General features: G+C 33.2%; 1 protein-coding gene across 5 annotated transcripts in view; it reads left to right on the top strand.

Annotated features, from left to right (window-relative positions):
* Mbs (Myosin binding subunit) overlaps positions 1–19,882 on the top strand; it is a 244,781-nt gene that overhangs the window by 95,791 nt on the left and 129,108 nt on the right. For 4 of the 5 annotated variants that reach the window (XR_011701689.1, XR_011701688.1, XR_011701686.1 and 1 more), the window contains 4 exons: positions 1,913–2,051; positions 4,093–4,201; positions 9,304–9,447; positions 16,698–16,781. Coding sequence is in view for 1 of the 5 variants with exons in the window: in XM_071589652.1 (XP_071445753.1) it covers positions 1,913–2,051; positions 4,093–4,201; positions 9,304–9,447; positions 16,698–16,781 (476 nt within the window). In the remaining 4 variants the exon portion in view is untranslated. The remainder of the gene's footprint in view (positions 1–1,912; positions 2,052–4,092; positions 4,202–9,303; positions 9,448–16,697; positions 16,782–19,882) is intronic. The other variant, XR_011701687.1, reaches the window with a different exon arrangement.

The following is a 19,882-nucleotide window of genomic DNA, read 5'->3' as shown; positions in this document are numbered from 1 at the left end:
CTGTCCATTCTCCTTATCCATGCCAACATTTTGAAAGCCTCCAATCCATGTTAATATCTTTATTCAACGGCCATTTTTCCAACTTGCAAAACCATGTCCCAAATCAAAGAGCCTTTCTTTACATTTTTATTAACTGTCATCAATTCTCTCCTCCTTGTGAAAGCTTTTAGCCTTATTCTTCTCCTTAAGTCACTACTGCTTTGACCATTTTGGTCCATAATACTTCTGAGGTAGGTAAACTTTTCCACTGTATCTTCTCTAGTTTATGAACTTCTATTTTAATATTCAAACTAGCTTTCCTCTTTGCTAAATTAAAGCATAGCCTTTGTTTTGTTTACATTAATTCTCATCCCAAACCTATCACACCACTAAATTTCCCATGTGCTCAGCAGTACTTGCAACCACTTGACTGGCTGGCGTACTAAAGCTTTATTCATCCAAAACATAGGCAATTAGTCATGTGCTCTATCTTCATTATGCTTCATCCTATCTCTTTGTTTATTATTATTGCTGCTAATCACGGGCTCACTTCCATTACAGCATCTAACACTCCAGTTATCCCCGCTGTCCCTCCATCTGATCTCACACAACCCTAGAGTACCTATATTACCTTTCACCATCTTTCGCATTATATTTGTTATTTTCCCTGCCCTCTTCATCATTCTAACTGCTTTGGTCCTCTTCTGTCTTCTCTGGTGCTGCTCTCGATTTCTTTTCAAGTCCTTCTACCAAGTTAAAGTTATTGTCCATGGGTCTGGAAATAATAATCATAAAAACATCATCATTCATGTAGATAATAACATTTTGGAGTAATTAGTACCAAGGATTAAGAATTATTCTGGCCTGTAGAAGACTTTACCTTTGCGTATAAAACTTGTGGGTACCATTATTTTGGTAAAGAAGTGTATGTAACATACCATAAAATATGGTGCAAAAAAATGTGTAACATTTATTCTGAATGTACAAGAAAATTATTGCTGTACCATTTGGTAGCTTGATTCAGTCTAAAACCTTCTTTAGCTGGTAGGATACCCATAAAATATACAGTAATATGTCATTCAATCTGATTATCTGGGTATGAAGTACCTATGCACAGCATGTTTTCTACCTGCTGGTGTGTTTTAACCTTAATGTTTAGTCGCATTCTTTAGTTAAATTCCATTAAGTTAGCATTATCATTAGTAGATGACTTCTACGTCTTAATTCAAAACATTAAGCTATCATAATTCATATGTATTTGAGAGTGCATATTTTAACTCCACGCAATTAGCATATTAAGAAGGTAATCTACTAATAATGATTAGATGAACATTTTACAACATTAGATGATTTTATAGCTTGCATTGTAATATTGTTATAGAATTATTAACATGTGTATGTATGAATATGCAACAAACCTCCAGACAAATATATGAATTATTATTATTTATAGAATTCTATCTCATTGACTGCTACACTAGTTTGATACCAGGAGCATTGTGTGTAATTGGCTCAAGGTTTCACATCACATCTTGGAATTGGTTGAGAATGTCTTTTTACTAAGAATTTTGAAGTTTTTCGAAAAATTCATATCCACTTTTGTCTTACAGAATGGTAGATGTTACTATATCATTTATGAAATCATATTTATGGTGCAAAATACCCCCTAGCTACTTGCATTGACATACAAACAAACTATAGAACTAAGGAAAACTAAAAATATTGAACATTTTTATCTCATATAATTATAATCTTGGTTCTAATGTACTTTTCAGTTTTCTTAGAAATATTTCATACCCTCCTAGAAACTGCTTAACTAGTGAGCTTGAAATTGACTTCCTTCATTGAGATGACATGATTGTATTTTGTAACTATATGTTACTTCTAAATATTTTCTTTTTTTTTTTAATCCACATCTTGTTTGAATATACAGGCGCCCACCTCACCCCCCAAAGTTGTTCCTGCTGAGAATGAGGAATCGGCAGGCAGTGGTTCAGGACCATCATGGAGGCGGCCTGGGTCATTCCGAAATGCAGGCAACACTGCAACAAGGACCAACTCTACACCATCTCGTAAAGACCATTGACTTTTTGTTTTACTCCTGCCCTTCTTGATGAGGTCTGTTCAAAAAGTTCTTGACCATTTTTATTTGAAAAAAATACTTCACCAACAAATTATCGGTCAGGATCCCCTTCAAAGTAGTCGCCTCCCCAATGTGTACACTTATCCCAACAGTGGTTCCACTTTTTGAAACAGTCCTGGAACACTTCTTCCGTAATGCCCATAAGCTCCATGTAAATGCTAAATATGTTTATTTATTCAGTATTAGTCTGAAAACAGCACATTTTGGCCTTTACATCGAACTATTAACAACGATAACAATGGTCACATTCACAAACACCCAAAAACAAATCCATTGTAAAGATTACCCTTTTTTCAATGTCATATCCATAAACCCATGACTAATTACCTGTTATGATCCTGGACTAGATGTATTATACTCTTCAGCTGGATCAAGCAGTTCTTAATAGGCTTGAACTCGATGTTGTTTCTGGTCTATTGTCATCAGGCAAAGCATGAATTTGACAGTGACTCGATGCATCCCCAATTTTCCTGTCAGGATTTCATTGCATGAAACAATTGTGATGCCACACTCTTCTTCAAGTTCCCTGACAGTCAAACATCAATTTGTACGAATGGGATTTTTCACTTGCTCGATTTGGGGGTCATCCGTTGACATCGATGGTCCAGAATGCTAGTCTTTTCTACCGAGTGCCACACTTTTTTGAACTGGGCAAACTACTCATAATAGTGCCCCATTTCATTGCATCCTTACCATAAGCCTTGTTAATCAACTCGAAAGTTTCCATGAAGGATTTGCAGACTTTCACAGAGCAATGCTGCTCATTCAAATAGGTCATTTCTGTAAATCCTATTTTTCACTGCACTCTAAGAACACCCCTTCTCATAAACGACTTTGACTAATCAGCAAAGTGGTTGATGGTTTTTCAGGAAGTTTCTGTGGACACAACACCTCTAAGTGGATTAAAAAATAACCAACTGGAGGTGCTCTATTTAAAAAGTTCAGGAACCTTTTCAACAGACCTCATATGTCAAGTTTAATTAGTTTGATAGTCCACATATAACTATGAGGTGTGGCAATCATATGAACTGTCTTCCATGCATTGTTTTTAGAATCCATGATGATTGAACAAGTCAAAAGTAAATTTATTATAGATTCCTATATATCATATTCTAATAAATATGAACCCAAATGTACGACCAATAAAATCAACACCTAGGAAGGTATTTTTGGGGGCATTAATGATGTGTGGTAATGTGCTTGATGCAGTCCCAAATCTGTTTTTTGGATATTATGTTGAAACCTGAGGGACGTCTCCCTATGCCTAGATTTCTCCAACATTCCAAGGTTTGTCACATTCTGTGATGGAAGGGTGTTTATTCAGGATGTGAACCCAGAGGTTGATCAAATCCAGATCCTTTCTTTTTTTTAATTTCCAATTTAAATTTCCAATCCTCATTCTCATTTGTTTAGTATTTGACGTGAATCCAAATTAATTTATGTTTTTATAATATTTTGAATCCATTGGTAGTTTTTCTTTCATTTTTCTCCAAAAGCTAATTTGCGTCCTTAGTATATAAATAATTAAAGTGACTTTTTAATTCCATTTTGAAACTATTTTTTAAATTATTAAATGTATAATTCACTCAAGGCTTCTGTGAGGCCAAAATGAAACATTTTCAAGTGTACATTTTGACAGTCCAAGTATAATGATAGTCAAAGGTAAAGGATGCTGAAATTTTAAAAGGTTCATTCTCAATCTCAGCTGTCAATGCTTTGAATCACCGAGAGAAAAAACTCATCCACCCTTTTGGTGGCAGAGAAAATCGAAAAAAGGCATGTTAAAGGGCTAAGGAGGCCATAAAACTATTTACATTGCTTTAAATTGGTAATTTAGTTTCTAAAATCAGAAAAATGTGACATCTTTCTTTCATGTGATAAACATGTTTAATGTAAACAGTAATTACAGACGCTATGTATTCCCTGTGAAAATATTCCTTCCCAGTGAAAATGTCTTTTCCTCGCTTCAGGTGATGATGTGGGGACAAAGAAAGCAGCTACAAATCGTAATAGTGCCAATGACTCACAGCAACAGGATGTGATTTTGAGGAGAACTCACAGTTTTGAGTCAGATGAAAAGTAAGTGGAAAAGATGAGGGTACAGGGGTTGATATTTTGAATAAGGCTGTTTCAAAATGGTTTTGGTTTTCTTTTAACACTTTACAGAAGAATGATGCATAAAAATCTATTTTACCTATGATAAAATGAGTTAAGTGGGGTACTAAACATGCATTAGAGAGGCATGGTTATTGGCACCTGAACTAACAATGTGCATATTTTGAATTTTATAATTATGTGCCTTAATATATCTCTGCTACATATTTTTCTTCTGAGTGAGCTTCTTTAATCATTTATTGCATTTTTATTTCTGTTGCATGCTCATTTCTGATTTTATTTTATAAAATGTTTTCATGATTGTTGAAATTACACCAATTTATAAAGTTGTCATGCCAAGAGTTAATTAAATGTAGCCCATTTTATGTATCATAAATTTCCCTTAGTATTCACATTTTAATTTTTTTACTTAATACATCTTTTAAATATATTCTCATTATATTTTGGTATCTTTTATAACTAAAATCCTTCTTTTCTGACTCATTTTGTACAAATTAAATTTTAAAAATCTCTGAGCATATCAAATACTAGTTCCTATAATATTTTTTCGGTACCTGCAATCCCATAACCTCTCCCACTGCTTCCTCTCTTGGCCAATGCTTAACCTTTAACTGCCCCTCAAGCATCCTCCTCCCTCATCCCCTATTCCTCTTGTCCCCTCTTTCCTACTGGCTTCTGTTCCCATTGTATGGTTTAGCTTGATCATGATCTACCTCTGCCTGTTTCTTCCTCTGTTGTGTTGTCCTCACTTGCACCCTTGGCATGCAGGTTCTATGCACGGTATCGGGAATTGCAGGAGCGCATCAAAGCCACTTCCTCATGCCCCACCCTCCTCCACACGTCTCCAAACATCAACCTCCCGACCCGATCTTCTTCCTTGAGGGAAAGGCAGCTCACCAGCAGGTACTGTAGCATCTAACCTGACCACCCTCAATTCCCATGTCATTCCCATCCCCTCACTCCTCTTCTGCCTCCTCACCTCATATGGGTCAAGTACCTCACCACAGTTGCATTTAAAATATTTTGAAAGCAAAAATTTAAAAAAATGCCATTCATGCGCATACCATGCCTGTTTATCCAGTGTTTTGCTTCCCACTTTATGTATGGCATTGATAGCTTAATTTGTGGATGGAGTTATTTAAAACTGAAAAACATCACAAAATTTGCATTAGATCTGGGGGAGCTTAACTCCTACGTGCCCTTTATTAAACAGACCAAGACAGTAATTTGTAAAAGGCAAAGACAAATTTGTTTTATTCAAAGTATTAAGTGCATTTTTATGGGATTATCACTTGATGTGTTTTTGATTAAGGGACTTCTATTTTAATGGCATCCAGATAAATGATTTGACCAAAATGCTGTGTTTAATATTGCTTGGCTCAAATTTTTCCTTTCTTCATGTACCCTACCATACCCGCCTCATTGCTCTGCTTTGCAACCAATGTTGATAAGATAAACCTACTCACTTTTGGTTATTGATATTATGCTTTCCTTTCTGCATTGAATTATTTTCTTTTTAATTTCTGCTTTTGTGTTCAGTGAACATTTGAAATGTGTTAACAATTATAATTTTTTTCTATATCATATATTTCTTTAATATAATTAGTAAAACTCTTGCCAGTATAATTGAATCATCTTAAGGGACGAAGTAACTCATTAAAAACAAATAACTAAACAGCTAACTGCTAATTAAACTCAATGCTATGTTTAAGTAGCAGTTACTGTCTTCTAGATAGATGTCATTCTGTAAAGCATGTCACATTCCAGCACAAAAATGAATAAATGTTTTAATTAAATAAATGAATGCAAATTACGGATGCACAAGTTTCAAAGCCTAGTTGTTCCTTAGGGCACCAAGTAGTATTGGTTTGTTTTCATGACTACCTAAAAGTACAATTTTCTTATCATAAAGCAGATAAAATCGTGAAAACAATATCTTCTAGTTAAGTACTTACCCATTTGTAGACACTGGTTGTAACCAAAAAATGTATGGCTGCCTTTTGTATTTTGAGTGAAGTCTGAATAAGTGCAAAGGCTAGCAAATTGGAAGGGAAGACAGTTAAGTTACAGTAGCTGGAAGAACTTATTTAAATTGAATTAAAATTGGCATAAGACATGATAAAATATATTTATACATAATATGAGACAAATTTAACATGCCATAAATCTAGATGTTGTGATGCACATAATAATGAGGAAACACAATGAAATAACTCCTGAGAAAAATTATAAATGCACACCAAATGTACATGGTTTGAATGTTACTGAATGGAAAAGAATTCTTGTAACATTGTGTATGGTTAGCTCATTAAAAGCAGTCCTGTTTCATTTTGACTGTTCATCGCAGAATGCTCTAAGGAAATATTCTATTGTTGTGGAAAAGAACAGGGTATTTGACACCCCAAATAGGGCCAAAATAAACATTCTTAATAAAAAAAGGCTCAATTGACACTAGCAAAATTTGTTTGTAGATTCATTTTAGGCTATATCCCATTCAGCATTTTTTTCTTCCATCATCCTAACTTGACCTTGGTGGCAAGATTGGCAAGTTCCCTTGTAAATTTTTTGCCTAAAAGTATCTGTATTTCACATGCTGTTACAAAGTTTTACCATTGATATTGAAGACAGTCATTTATATTATTAATATTGAAAAATATAATATGGCTTGATTTCTATACTTGATTAATACTAATTAACAATTTATTGATACTATGTATCAATAATTGACCTTATTAAACTCATCTCAATTAACTTTTTCCCAGTATTGAACTGAACAATCTCAAAATGTGGAATTCTTGCCTTATGTTGTTTAAAATTATCTCCTTGATTTGGTGTGTATTTGCAGAGGTGGAACTAACTTTTGCCATGTCACTGCACAGAAAACATAAAAACAGTTGGGTAGCAATGACTTGTTGGAGGGTCTCTTGTATTTGGTAATGAAACAAGTCTCAGCAGAGCTTGAGAAGCAGAAAGGTTCACTATCTAAAAGGAAGCTGGTGTAATAGATGATAAAGACAAAGTTTTGGGGAAAATACAATGAAAAAATACTCACTGAAGTAAAAAAACAATGTATCTTTCCACCAAATGGTGAATGTCATCTCATCATTTTACTTCAGTGATAATGGATTTCCACATAGTTAAGCCTTGAAAACATTGAATATATGAAATAAATGCTATTTTGACATCTACTCTGGAAACAGGTGTGTTGATTTAGTGAGTTAGGTGGGTGTACAGAAGTACAGTCTGTCTGTTCAAATCCATGTTTGGGCTTTCATTTTCATGTCTTATGACCAAATACCCCTGGCTCCAATGCTTCCTTCATAAACATAGCATACAAAATATGTACTGTTGTTTCACTAGTTCAATATGCCTAATATTTTAAGCATAAGATAAAATGGCATTAAGATTTTACCATCCAATTACAGAAGGATGAGAAATTTTTAAGTTAATTTATTTTGAATATGAATACTTATAATATTTATTTGTCCCTCATATATTGGAAGCACAAAGTTTCACTGGATTAGTAATCCCAGAGTCATGTAATTGATTCTGTCCAAAATTGTATGCTTAAGTCAAAAATACTCCAATAATAATTTTACCTGGAGAGCACTTGTACAATGACAAATGGCATAAACACGGTAAGTGTGTATGCCATTTGTTAGATGAGATGTTGAACTGTGGACCTTGTTGTGCCAATTGTAAAGAGTAGGCTATTCAGATGCAAATATTGATATCAGGTTTCTCTCCACCCATCCTCCATTCCCTGAACATCCTAACCCAACCAAATCACCCACCTATCCTTAATGGTGCATATGACTTCAGCTGTTGGTTGGCCCTATGATCTCACATTGAGCTGTAAGGGTGCAGGAGGAAGAGGTTAGGTTGACTGATCTTGCTACTGGAGCTTGGGAGAAGAGCAGGAAGATAGAAAGGGGGCTTGATCTTGCAATAGATGCACCCTTTTTTTAGCAGTGATATATGGGTAGAAAAGGTGGATGTGGTGTATGGATTCATAGTAGTTTCTCTATATCTTTTATGTCCTCTTCAAGGTTTAAGGGCATGGGTAAGCTTGACAACATATTAGGACTTCATTGAAATCAGATGTTGATAATCCCATGATACCACAAGAGACACAATTGATTCCAGAAGCCATGTTTTCATGTTTATTTTTTAACATCTTCTTGGGATAAGTTGATATATTTTTACTGCGTTTAATTGTCAAACTGGCAAAGATAAGTGTGCATCAAGTTTTTGTCACATTGGTGTCCTGACACTGCTAAAGCACAACAGAATCTTCTTTGGTATCATTCACTTATTTAAATGCAGATTTATGCGAGGCTTGGGTGGCTCAGGTAGAACCAGTAATTAGCATGTTTGGCAATTCAGCTTAATTTTTTTTAAATATTTGGATCAAAATTGTTCAATTTATTTAGGATATATAAAATGGTTGTAATGAATAGTATCATTAAAAATTAGTCAACCTCTCAGTGCCAAATCTTAATGAACTCAATAGTTATTGAAACAGTGGCTACAATTCTGAAATTTTTTATATTAGATATTTTTGAAGGTTATAAATTTGAAAAATTTTATGTAACATCATTTGTGCTTTTGTAATTGAATGTGGAACTTAGGCTTTATTATTTGGAAGCATTATTAAAGAAGAGAAGATCTTTCAGACTGTCTTTTACTTGATCAGTTTTAGATTGCATGTAATCTTAAATCTTTAATTTGCAAACACTTCTATAACTAGGTTAATGTGGCTGCCGGTAAAGGAATTTTTTCACATTTATTGAGTGTCTAATGTCATAAAAGGAGTAGGTTATTGCTTTTTGTATTTTTATACTTTATTTAACAGTTTCTTGTTGTTATTTTTGTGTTTGGAGCATCTAAAACATTGTGAATTCACTCATGTAAGTGAATTTCAATTACTTGTTAGCTACCATCACAGGTATAGCCTTTATCAAGATTTATTTCTGACAGAAGCACAGTGGGCAATGCATGCTCTGGCTTTGTAAGTGGTCAATTTTTATGGGTTTTTCACACTTGTTTTTCAATCTAATTTGCAGGAAGGGAGGTAAGGAGGAACTTAGGGTCAAAATTGGTAAGCCTGATGCTGTGACATCATCAACCAATTCAACTTCTAACACCACAAATGCCATGTCTTCATCCCCCACTTCAACAAGCCCCTTGCCCGGCAGTCAAGTCAGGAGGTAAGTTTGTAACACTTGTAATTTTTAATTATTAGTTTCATTACTATTTATGTTTCATTCCTTAGGTAAATAATTTTTTGTATGTTTATTCCTTTATTGACGGTAAATATAGTTTTTTATGTAATTATTTATTAACAGAGGAAAACAAATTTTTTCTCGAAAGGAAAAATAATTGCCACAGTGTGAGCATTCAGAAAACAATCAACATAATAATTTATCTCTCTGTGTAGAGGTTTAGATGATCACTTTCATTAGAGTTTTCCCTTTGTTAGTCTGTACCTGTCTCTAGCTCATATATGCCAACTTTTGCTTTCTTTTGGTCCAATTTTCTGTCTATTCCACGTTGTCAGAGTAATTGCCAATGCTGTAGTATTTACAAGTCACCATTTACTGTAGAGTAAGGTAATGTTATAACAGGAGGGAAGGTAAGGCAAGCAGTTTATTGCCCCCCAATGATCACTCAAAAGGTTGTTTTCTAAGCTCCATTTAAAGGTTGTTGCTGAACATCTGTGGAGTTGTCTTTGGATCCTCTGTATTTATGCTAAATTATGAGTTTATCTTCTAAGCATTAAACTCCACAGGAAAATATGAGAATAATGCAGATGTAATGTGGAATACAGGTATAATTAGTAGATTAAATGTGACAAGGTATTATCATTCAACTGAGATTGAGAGGTTAGTCTAATTAATAATATTATTAATGCTAAAATAACATCTAGAATCACAATGGTTACATTAAATTTTGCTTTTCTTCAAGTATACTCATGAAAGTTGAATGAAAATGCCTTAATTCTCAATAAAATTGTTTCCTGTGACTCCGTGGCCTTTACCACAAAGTACCAGATATGGAAAAAGTTACTTTTTTGAAAGCTGAAGTTACTTCTAGGCCATCTTAGAATATGCTGATGTGGTCTTAGCAAGATTGAAGCTGGGTATTTAAAGAATGCTTTTGTAAAAAAAATTAAGGAAAAATCTTAAGGCAATTTTATAGTAAAGGGAATATCTATTCTTTATTTTGCTCATTTGTGTATGATTGTTATTGTTATACTTCATTTGTTTTTTCAAGTGATTTGAGAGATCAAATGCTATTTAAACATAAGTGCCTACTTACAATTTAGATAGAAAGAGAATTTGGCAATTATTAGAAAAATTCATTCATAATTCTACAAAATCCTTTATATCTTGCTATATCTTCCCTTGTGGTTGTAGTTTGCACATACACACTCATTTATTTGCACACACATAATATTGGTTTTACTATTTATTACCCTCAGTGGCCTTTTTAATTGAAACTTAAAATCCACTCCCTACCACATTTTATCTCCGTATAAGATCTGGTGATTTCTTTCTCCAGAAAAGTTTCCCTCTAGTAGGTAAACATGAGTGTTAAACTAGTTAATTAGCAATTTTGTATATTTTTAATCATTTTCCTTTAGTTACATAACTGTACACATATCTACCAGTGCTTAAATTAAATAATTCTACTCATATAAATTCCTCTCAACTTCAAGGATCAATATAAAAATTAGACTGAAATCCATGTTTTTTTTTCAGATGATTGTCTGGCTTCAAATTTTTAATATGATATTTTAATGAAGTACATATTTTAAGATTCTTTGATTAAAAGGTTTCCCTGGAATTACAATTATAGTGAAATCTCTCTGTTACACTTTGGTGAGGGGGAGGGAGGAGGGAGGAAAGTCACATATTTGGGTCAAAATTCAATCTAGGAAATCATAATTTGCAATTAATGGAAGGAATATTTATCCATTATGTAGTGATTTCATGGTCCATCCTGTTAGATTCACCGCAGATGGTTTCATGTACAACATTATGCTGAACTTAGGTTTAGTCTGTTCAACTATGTAATGATTTAAGTTAGTTTTGGTCACTATTGTTGCTGCGATACAAGACAGTTTTCCTACAAAAGGACTCAAAATCCTGATAAACCTCTTAATTTAAGCTTTTATGGGGACCAGTAAAAAGAAAATCAAATCGAATTATGTGAAATTGAGTTGAACAAAAATATTTAATAACCATCGTTTGATTTTTTGCAAGTGAAACATGTTGCAGAATTATAATAAAAGTATATATAAATTTTTATGCAAACAGGGGCTAATAATTTAAGCAATAGAGTAATTTGGTCACTTCTCCAGTACATTATGGGTGTTCATAAAATACATGTTCAAATAGTTTTCTTAAATAAAATTTTTCCAATATTTTTTATACATGTGTGATGTTTAGAGTAAGGGATACATGCCATAATTTTCCTTGGGTAACAATTTAGTGAATCAAATCTTCTGCATATAAATTATGCACGGAAATGAATGCCGCCAGGGAGAAAGTATAAGATCCCTCTTTTGGGCCATCATTTCAGGAAATAAAGGGAGGTGAGGCTGTGCCAGCAGAAAGGTTGAAAATAAGGTGTGTTAAATATACAGTGGTTATATGACCCTTTTCACATCATGCTTGTGAAAAAATTGGTACATCTTTTAATGTGTGAATACCGTAATAGGTAAATAACAGTAAATTTCCTGCCATGCATCGAACAAGCAGAGAAATGAGTATTCTCACTCTTTTGTTTTGAAGTAGCTGTGTCAGTTGATGGTTTTTTAAGGTACGTTTAAATAGCTTAAGATGCAAATTAAATTATCACTTTAAAGCCATATCATCGTCAGTATTATTTTATCTTCACATTGTTTTAGTTTTACTTTTTCTCATCATCATAGCTCTGTCTCAAACCATCTAAAATGAGATAATTAGTTTGGTTACTACCCCATAGTCTGCAGCCTTGAATGGATTATTTAGTTGCATATCAATTAGTGCTTTCACTGTGGCTGTGGTGTATCCAAATATTTTAATCATTATAAATGAGTCATTTGAAATATTGACAGTGTGTATGATTTACAATATATATTGTGTGTCATGAATTGAGATCCTGTTATAGTGTTCCTGGTAATGATTGCTTCCTGCTTTCAATGTCCATTCTTCATTCTCACGTTAACATATTCCTCATACATAAATGATGGAACTTGGTTAATACATTCATCCTTGGTGAATTCTTATCTGTAGTATTCCCATTTTTCATGATTCCTTTCATTTGATGTGTTTGTAAGAATATATATTTCATTTTTTCAATAATGATGATTGCTTGCAATTACATAAAGTGAGTGATGACAAAAGGATCTGTAACTCTTACAATAAGTGCTGTAGTGAGAATTGCAATTGAAACTTATGAAATAATTTATTAAACAATGAGTTCACTCAAACCATGAAATTTTTATTCAGATACAATCAAAATTTTCATGATGATATGTAAAGTAATGCAGGTACGTTAAGCTGGTAGACATTATGTTTCCCAGATATGTATTAAATCATTGCTGAAGCAGATTTGGAGTGATCTGTGTTGCACATTCTAATCTTGTATAACTTAGGTTTAAAAAAGGAAACATAGCATTTGAGACTTATTCACTGCTTAATTATTCATAACTCGTTCAAATAAATTTGAAAAAATCAACTTTTATTCCAATGATTAGGTTCTGATCAAAATCTATATCAACCATGTCATGTAAAAGTTGTCTTCTGGTGTCCATGGATTACCAAAATATATTTTGGGATATGTCCGTGGATTACCCATGTATATATTAATTTTTTGGTGCATTATTGATCATGCTGTGCTCTGTTTCGAGGATAATTGTCAATGTATGACTAAAGGAAGTTGATTAGGGATGGCATAGAATTCCATTTAATGTGTATAAAGATGTAGGCTCATGTTGTTTGGCTAATATTTTTGGATGAAAATTAAAAGTTTTAGTTTCTTTTCTGTGGCTAATGTTTCCCCATATTTTTGTTATTATTAAACAATATGAATGGAAAGAGTTGACAGCATTGAAGAAATGATCAATTAAAAAATTGCAATAATTTTTCTTGAAAAATTGCCTCTTTCAATAGCTTAAATATTCCTTCATCTACTTTGCTACTCTTGGTTGTCAAAACCAGTTTTATATCGTGCAAAAATGTAATAACCATGTTCCACTGTGTTTATTTCCCACTTTTAATGATAGCCTTTGTGTTGTGCCCATAAATTTATATAGTAAGTATATTCAAGTCTCAATGTATTCTCTATGTTTTAAATGTTTGAATCGATGCATGAGTCAATTGGTGGGTCTCTTAAACCAAAGTGTTGTTTATTTTTGTTGTGTTTTAATAAGCACTTTTAATTATTTAAAATAAAGTAACTTCTCACATGCCTGACCCACATTTATGTGTTAAAATTGAAGTTTTGAAAATGGATGAGCTGCTTTACCAAATTAAACTGTATTTAGTAAAATTCATTCATGTGGGTAATAAGAAGTGGGTTCCAAGTTCAAAGCCGGTGGGAAATGGAGTGGTGATACGGGAAAAGGAACCCCTCCCCCTCCCATAGTTTGAATTTCACATATCCCTGTTTCAGGATCAACTCTACCTAAATCTGTAAAAACCCAACCTTAAGTTTGATTGTTGTGAATGTGAAATCAAAATTCATGTCAAGCTATTCTAAATGGGTTTTGATTCTTTAAATATGTTGATAAATTTCTTTGTATTCCCTTCTTGAAAAAGTATTTTGTGTTTCGGAAAAGTTAAGTATTTTGTATGCAATATAATGGATAGTGTTGTAATGATCCTGTCCATTTTAAAGTTCTTCTTTGCTAAAATCGATGGAAGTCTATGGTTAAGATAAGTCAGGTGAAGGTAAATATTCATTCTGAATTTTAAAAAATAATAGAATTACTGAGAGTTAATTTTATAAATTCTAGTGTAGAGCAGCTAAGATTCTTTCTAGGGAGTTTTCCCAAGTTCTTAAGTTTATTTAAGTCAGTAGTAAATGCACTGTCAATTAATCGAAGGGTAAAATCAATTCATAAATAGCTTCTTTGAAATGAAATTATGGAGACTTTTTAACACTCTGTTACATCCAATTTTATGGTCACCTACTTTTGAATACTTAGATCTATTTTTAATTTATAACATATAATTCTTTTTTAGTTTCTCAGGCAGTCTAAATATGTATGCATTTTTTGTACTATGAACACGATTGTTTTAGTGGTCAAGATCATTGCATGGATATTGTTGATGATGTTTAGATGAGAATTTCAGCAAATTTAGTTGCTAGATTGATGTCATTGCGCATTGTACATCTTTAAATCATAGTTTCACCAAAAAAGGTTAGCTTGAGGACCTCAAATTGAAGAATTGTGACATTTTTTCTAATTTTTAAATGTTTTTTTAGATATTTTGTTCTGATATGTACATGATATTATTCTAGCACCCAATTTGAAAGGCATTACACGTATTTGGGGAACTAGCACATACACCCATTCTCCTCCATATTTGAGGTGATTTTTTGCACTTTTTTCCATGAGAAATTTTAACCTTCATTAATTTTGAGTTCAAGTTTTTGTTTCTTTTTCTGGAGTGATATATTTTTGCCTTCTCAGCGGAATGCAGCACAGAGCACATTTGAGGGGAATGATTTCAGAGGTAGAGGCAAACAATGAGTGGCATTTCATTTGAAAAAATAATTCTTGGGTACACTTACGTATGCTTATGTACAAACCACAGGAATGCCATGGGGTGAAGAGTTTCAAAATATGTGTACAGAGGAGCACTCACATGTGCTTTGAGGGTCAAATATGCATTTCCGAAGAGGTTAAATAGATGCTAACATTTGATGAAGCTCATATCACATGATTATTTTTCACATGAGAATTTTCAGATGGCAGTGTTGATTGCTCAGTAATTTAGGCTTTAAATGATTACTTGATTATAGTTATTTAACTAATTAGTTACAAAATGTAGTATTTTGTGCATGAGACTTGCCAAGAGGTGAAGCAGAGTTGGGGAGCACCTTGGGTATAAAACATATTTCACATTTGTTACATAATTTTTTCCCTCGAATTTGGGAGAACTCAAGACTAATGAACAAATAAAATTTTTTAAGCATCCACTTCAAATAGTTATTTTCTTAAAGAAAAACAACATATTTTTTGTATGGCTTTTGTGTAATAGCAATCCTTCAACTGTCAATTGAGTTGTTTACAATAAAGTGATTCATTTGATGCCATTTGTTTAAAATACATCTAAAGTAAAGATGGTAAAAATTAAAAGATATTGTAGCAAAATCAGACATTCCAAATATTTGTTGGAAAAATCACTTGAGAAGATACCCTAACCATTGTGATCCCACAAAAATTCAAGAAGGTCTTGGAAAGAACCTAGAAAATCTTTGAAAGTTGGTTTGAGGAAAAAGCGCTAGTCATCACAAAAATGTTGTTTTATTATATTATTTGGAAGTATTTCCCACGTATTTAATTTTCAAACTGTAGCAGTCATATGGTGGATAATAATAATAAAATTATACTTAAAAAGGCAGTTTCTTAAACTTCATGCATGAATCTTCATAGAAACATTACGTTTAGGCACAAGAGCATTAAAGAATGTCATTTGAAAGTGACTGTCTAAAAGTTACTGTTGAAGTAAGGCTGTCTAAAAGTCATTTTCAATGCTGAAATGTGATCCTTTACCCAATGAGTTTCTCATTTAAAATAATGGATACAGTACAACAGTGAGGTGTCCTTGCCTCTTACCCTTCCAGTAGCTCATGCGATAATCGCCTCTGCAGAAGGCAAGAGAGAACTATACAGCCTCCATATAACTACTGACTCTAATGACACACATTCAAATTAGGCTCGTCATAAAGATTTCATTTTCATCATATGCATACCAAATCCTAAAAGTAACAGTGTGATATAGGCTTTAAGGTAGCTCTGACACTGTTACTGGTATTTATGTTGTAAACACAACAGTTGATAAAGTTTGACATGGGTAGTGATAATAGTCTGTATGGATTGGAAGTAAACTAGAAATAAGAGAGCTAATATTGTATTAGAAGGGGCATAATTATGAATCATTATTTCATATGAATTTGTTGGTAGACACAAGCAAGGTTCTTCTCAAAGCCTCCAGCTCGAAAAATACCTTGCCTGTTGATATATTATTAGATGTTACATTTTCGTGTCTCTTAATTTTGTAAAATGGGGTAGTTGGGGTTAGAGGTGGAATTTACTTAATTGCAACACATTTTATCATTGTGCTCTCTTTTTTCTCTTTTCTTGATCATCATCTTCCTCTCCCCCTTCCTCCTGCATCTCTCCCTCGTACTCTTCCTTCTCCTTCTTCTACTAAATCCATGACCTCTGCTTCCTGAGCAGTAGTGCCCCTGTCACTCCCTCCACTCCTACCACACCTGGGGGAAGCAGGCTTAGTCCAGGAAACTTCCTCAAGAACTTCTTCAAGTGGGTAGATTTGAGGTGTCTTTGTTGCACTGTTTTGCTTTTCAGGCTGTGAATTCTGCCTTTAGCATGACTGGCCTTTTTTCTAAGAATTATATGTCTTTGCATGAAAAATGTTTGCCCAACTTTAAGATGTCATATTTATTCACAATAGTTGTTCTTCTTGTGTTTGGTATTGCACTTTCGTTGAAAAAAAATTTTGACGTTTGCATCTTATGTTAGTTATCATCACGGGCAGTGTCTATCAACATTATAATTATAGTGAGACTACAAAAGATGTCACCCTGTAGTTTATTATCTTTTTCTAATTTTGTTGGCAGTAAATGGTTTACAGATAAACAAAGCTGGCAACATTAATTCTTCTTAATTTCTATCCGTATAAAAGTTCTCTCACGATAATGATTTCAGATTCTGAAACTAATGTCACCACGTATGCCTGCTGATATTCACGTAGGGAATGACATAAAAACGACATTGAAGGGATGCTGACATAGTTGATGGCAGGTTGAAGAATGGGATGGGCCTTCATTGTTTTAAATGAGACATACATATAAGGAAGGAGTAAGATTGGGAGAGCTCTTTAAAATAGTTTATTGCAATTCTGGGAAGCAGCATAATGGTGAAATGCTTTTGTTGGATATTATAAGGTGGCATTAATACCTGGAAATGGATGGAATCAGAATAATGGTTGTTTGGTGATTTCATTGAATACAGATTGCATTCAATGTAATGATTTGGACTCCTGCCATTAATATTTTTATTACCATGGAAAAATTTGAAAGTTTGGTAAATTGTGAGAGAATAGTAGTAATTTGTTAAGTTTATTTTATTGGTAGCTAATTGTTTTTTTAATGGGCTATCTACTCTTTGAATGCTATCCTATTTAGCTGTCTTTTTGGAGATGAGCTTTGATTAGAGAATAACCAGAGGGAAACATAAATCCAACTTATCTCTCTTCTATATAAATGTGAACAAGTAAGAGGCTTTGAATTTAGTTATTATTTTATGATTTTTAATTCAATGCATAATAGTTTTATATGGATAAGTGTGGAGACTGGAAGGAAAGACACAGCATTCAACAGAAACCAAGTTTCCCTAATTGTTTAGTTACTTTATGCAAACCAATAGTTTAGTGATTTTTATTATTAATGGTTAAAGTAGGGCTATAACATGACAGATTTTCATATCATGAATTTGGCCCTTAAACCTTAATGATTCAGTATGATTGTCAAGAATATATCTAAAAAGGAGCAGGCATCTCAGAAATCAATAGTGGTAGCAAATTGAAATATTATCCTATATTTTATATTTTTAGTTTCCCCATCTATGGAACTGTGATTTGTATGATTGGAATGTGATAAGAAATCTGGTTGGTAAATGGGTTGATAATTTTGTAAAAAAATATATTTTCATGTGAATTTTCCTCTGAAATTAATTTGCATGCCTTAGTCTACTGTAAGATCAGTTCTTTAATCGCAATGGTTTCTTTTAGAGCAGAAGTCATAAAAGGGGTTCATCCCTAAGAATAGTTTCAAACCAAAGTAGATTCTTAAATATCTTCATCATGGTTAATAATTGTAAAAATATAATTGGGCAAGGAGAATTTTCTAGTGCTTAAGTTGGTGTTATCATATTTTTACTGCATAATAAATTGTGGTACTTTTTATTTTTGACTGAATAATATGTTGTCTACATTTTTGATCTTATGATCAAATGCTTATTTTAATCTTGTCTATTGTGTTTAAGCTGTTTTTATGAAGTTGGCTATTCTGCATGTCTTTTTTTTTTGCAGGAGTGTGCAAGGTATTTTGCCTTTAGCTATTTACACTATGCCAAATAAATTATTTCTTAGAGTTTTGGAGCTTGTACCTGTAATTTTTCCAGTTTTGTTGTGAATCTACTTTTGAACAATACATGTAGATTTCCTTACATCATGCATATTAGTTCATAGCTCTGCTATTCTCATAAGTTACTTTTTTACTACTCACATTTGTTAGATTGTTTACATTTCCCTGTTTTGACAATATCCCCGACAATTTTCAAATGAGTGATTGTTCTTCAAATGTCAAAGTATGAGTAGATATTCTTTACAACTGTGGCTTAACAAGTACAATTTTTTACTTATGCTAAATATTTAGACGAACAAGAAGCATCTAATTTCAATAAGTCCCTTAGAAGTTCTTCGAGGTAGAACGACTTAATCATAGAGCTGACAGAGCAGATGAGGTATTGAGAGACCTGGGTTTGAATCCAGTCAAATCAAGTTATTTTTCCCATGTGAATATTTGGATTCTTAGCAGAATCTTTGGAAGTAATTCATGTGGTAATTTAAACATCAAACATGAATTACTCATTAAAGATCTTTATTTGCTTGAGGTACTTATTAAGATGAGTTCACATTCAAGCTACCAATCAAGTGATGGGTTTCTCATTTCAGTTAAGATCTGCATCAGTGTAGCATTTTAGGATTTCACAACAACTTATTTTTTGGCACTCATAATCCCTCAACTCGGTATTATTTCTGCAGGGAAACCTGCCCCATTGCCTTTTTAGAACCATCTTAGAATTAACAAGCTCTGGTAGCATTCAAAGTCTTGTAATATGGCAGGTAAACAAGATGGTGAGAGAGAAAGCAAGAAAATTGTTTTGGGCCCATCTATATTTAAAGATCACTTCCTCTGCTGAGAGTCACTCTTAACCATGGCTCTTTAAAAGCATAATCATGAAGTACTGCAACAGAAAGCCCGGTGTGGTTCAATTCCTAAATGCCAGACTGCATCACAATATTGATTCCAAGCACTTATTTTTATTAATGCAACAATTTCAGAGCGTAAAAATCATTCGCCTTGACTGGGACTCGAACCCAGATCCCTCAATATCCGGTCGAGTGCTTTAGCCACTTAAGCTACCGAGGCGTCCTCTTAAACTCTGAAATTTTGGGGCTTTTAAAGGAACTAGATGTTATGACGAAATACCGTACATACAATGTCACATGCATTCGTAGTCGTGCGAACTTATTTTTATGTTATCTTCTGTTGCTGGCTTCTGTTTTGCTGCAGTGTTAAAGACAAGAATACCAGTCAAGTGCAGTCTTCATTTATATT

This window comes from Hetaerina americana, unplaced genomic scaffold, assembly GCF_022747635.1.
Source record: "Hetaerina americana unplaced genomic scaffold, ioHetAmer1.1.p SCAF_4, whole genome shotgun sequence".
Lineage (NCBI taxonomy): Eukaryota > Metazoa > Arthropoda > Insecta > Odonata > Calopterygidae > Hetaerina > Hetaerina americana.
This window is presented reverse-complemented; position numbering and strand designations above follow the sequence as displayed.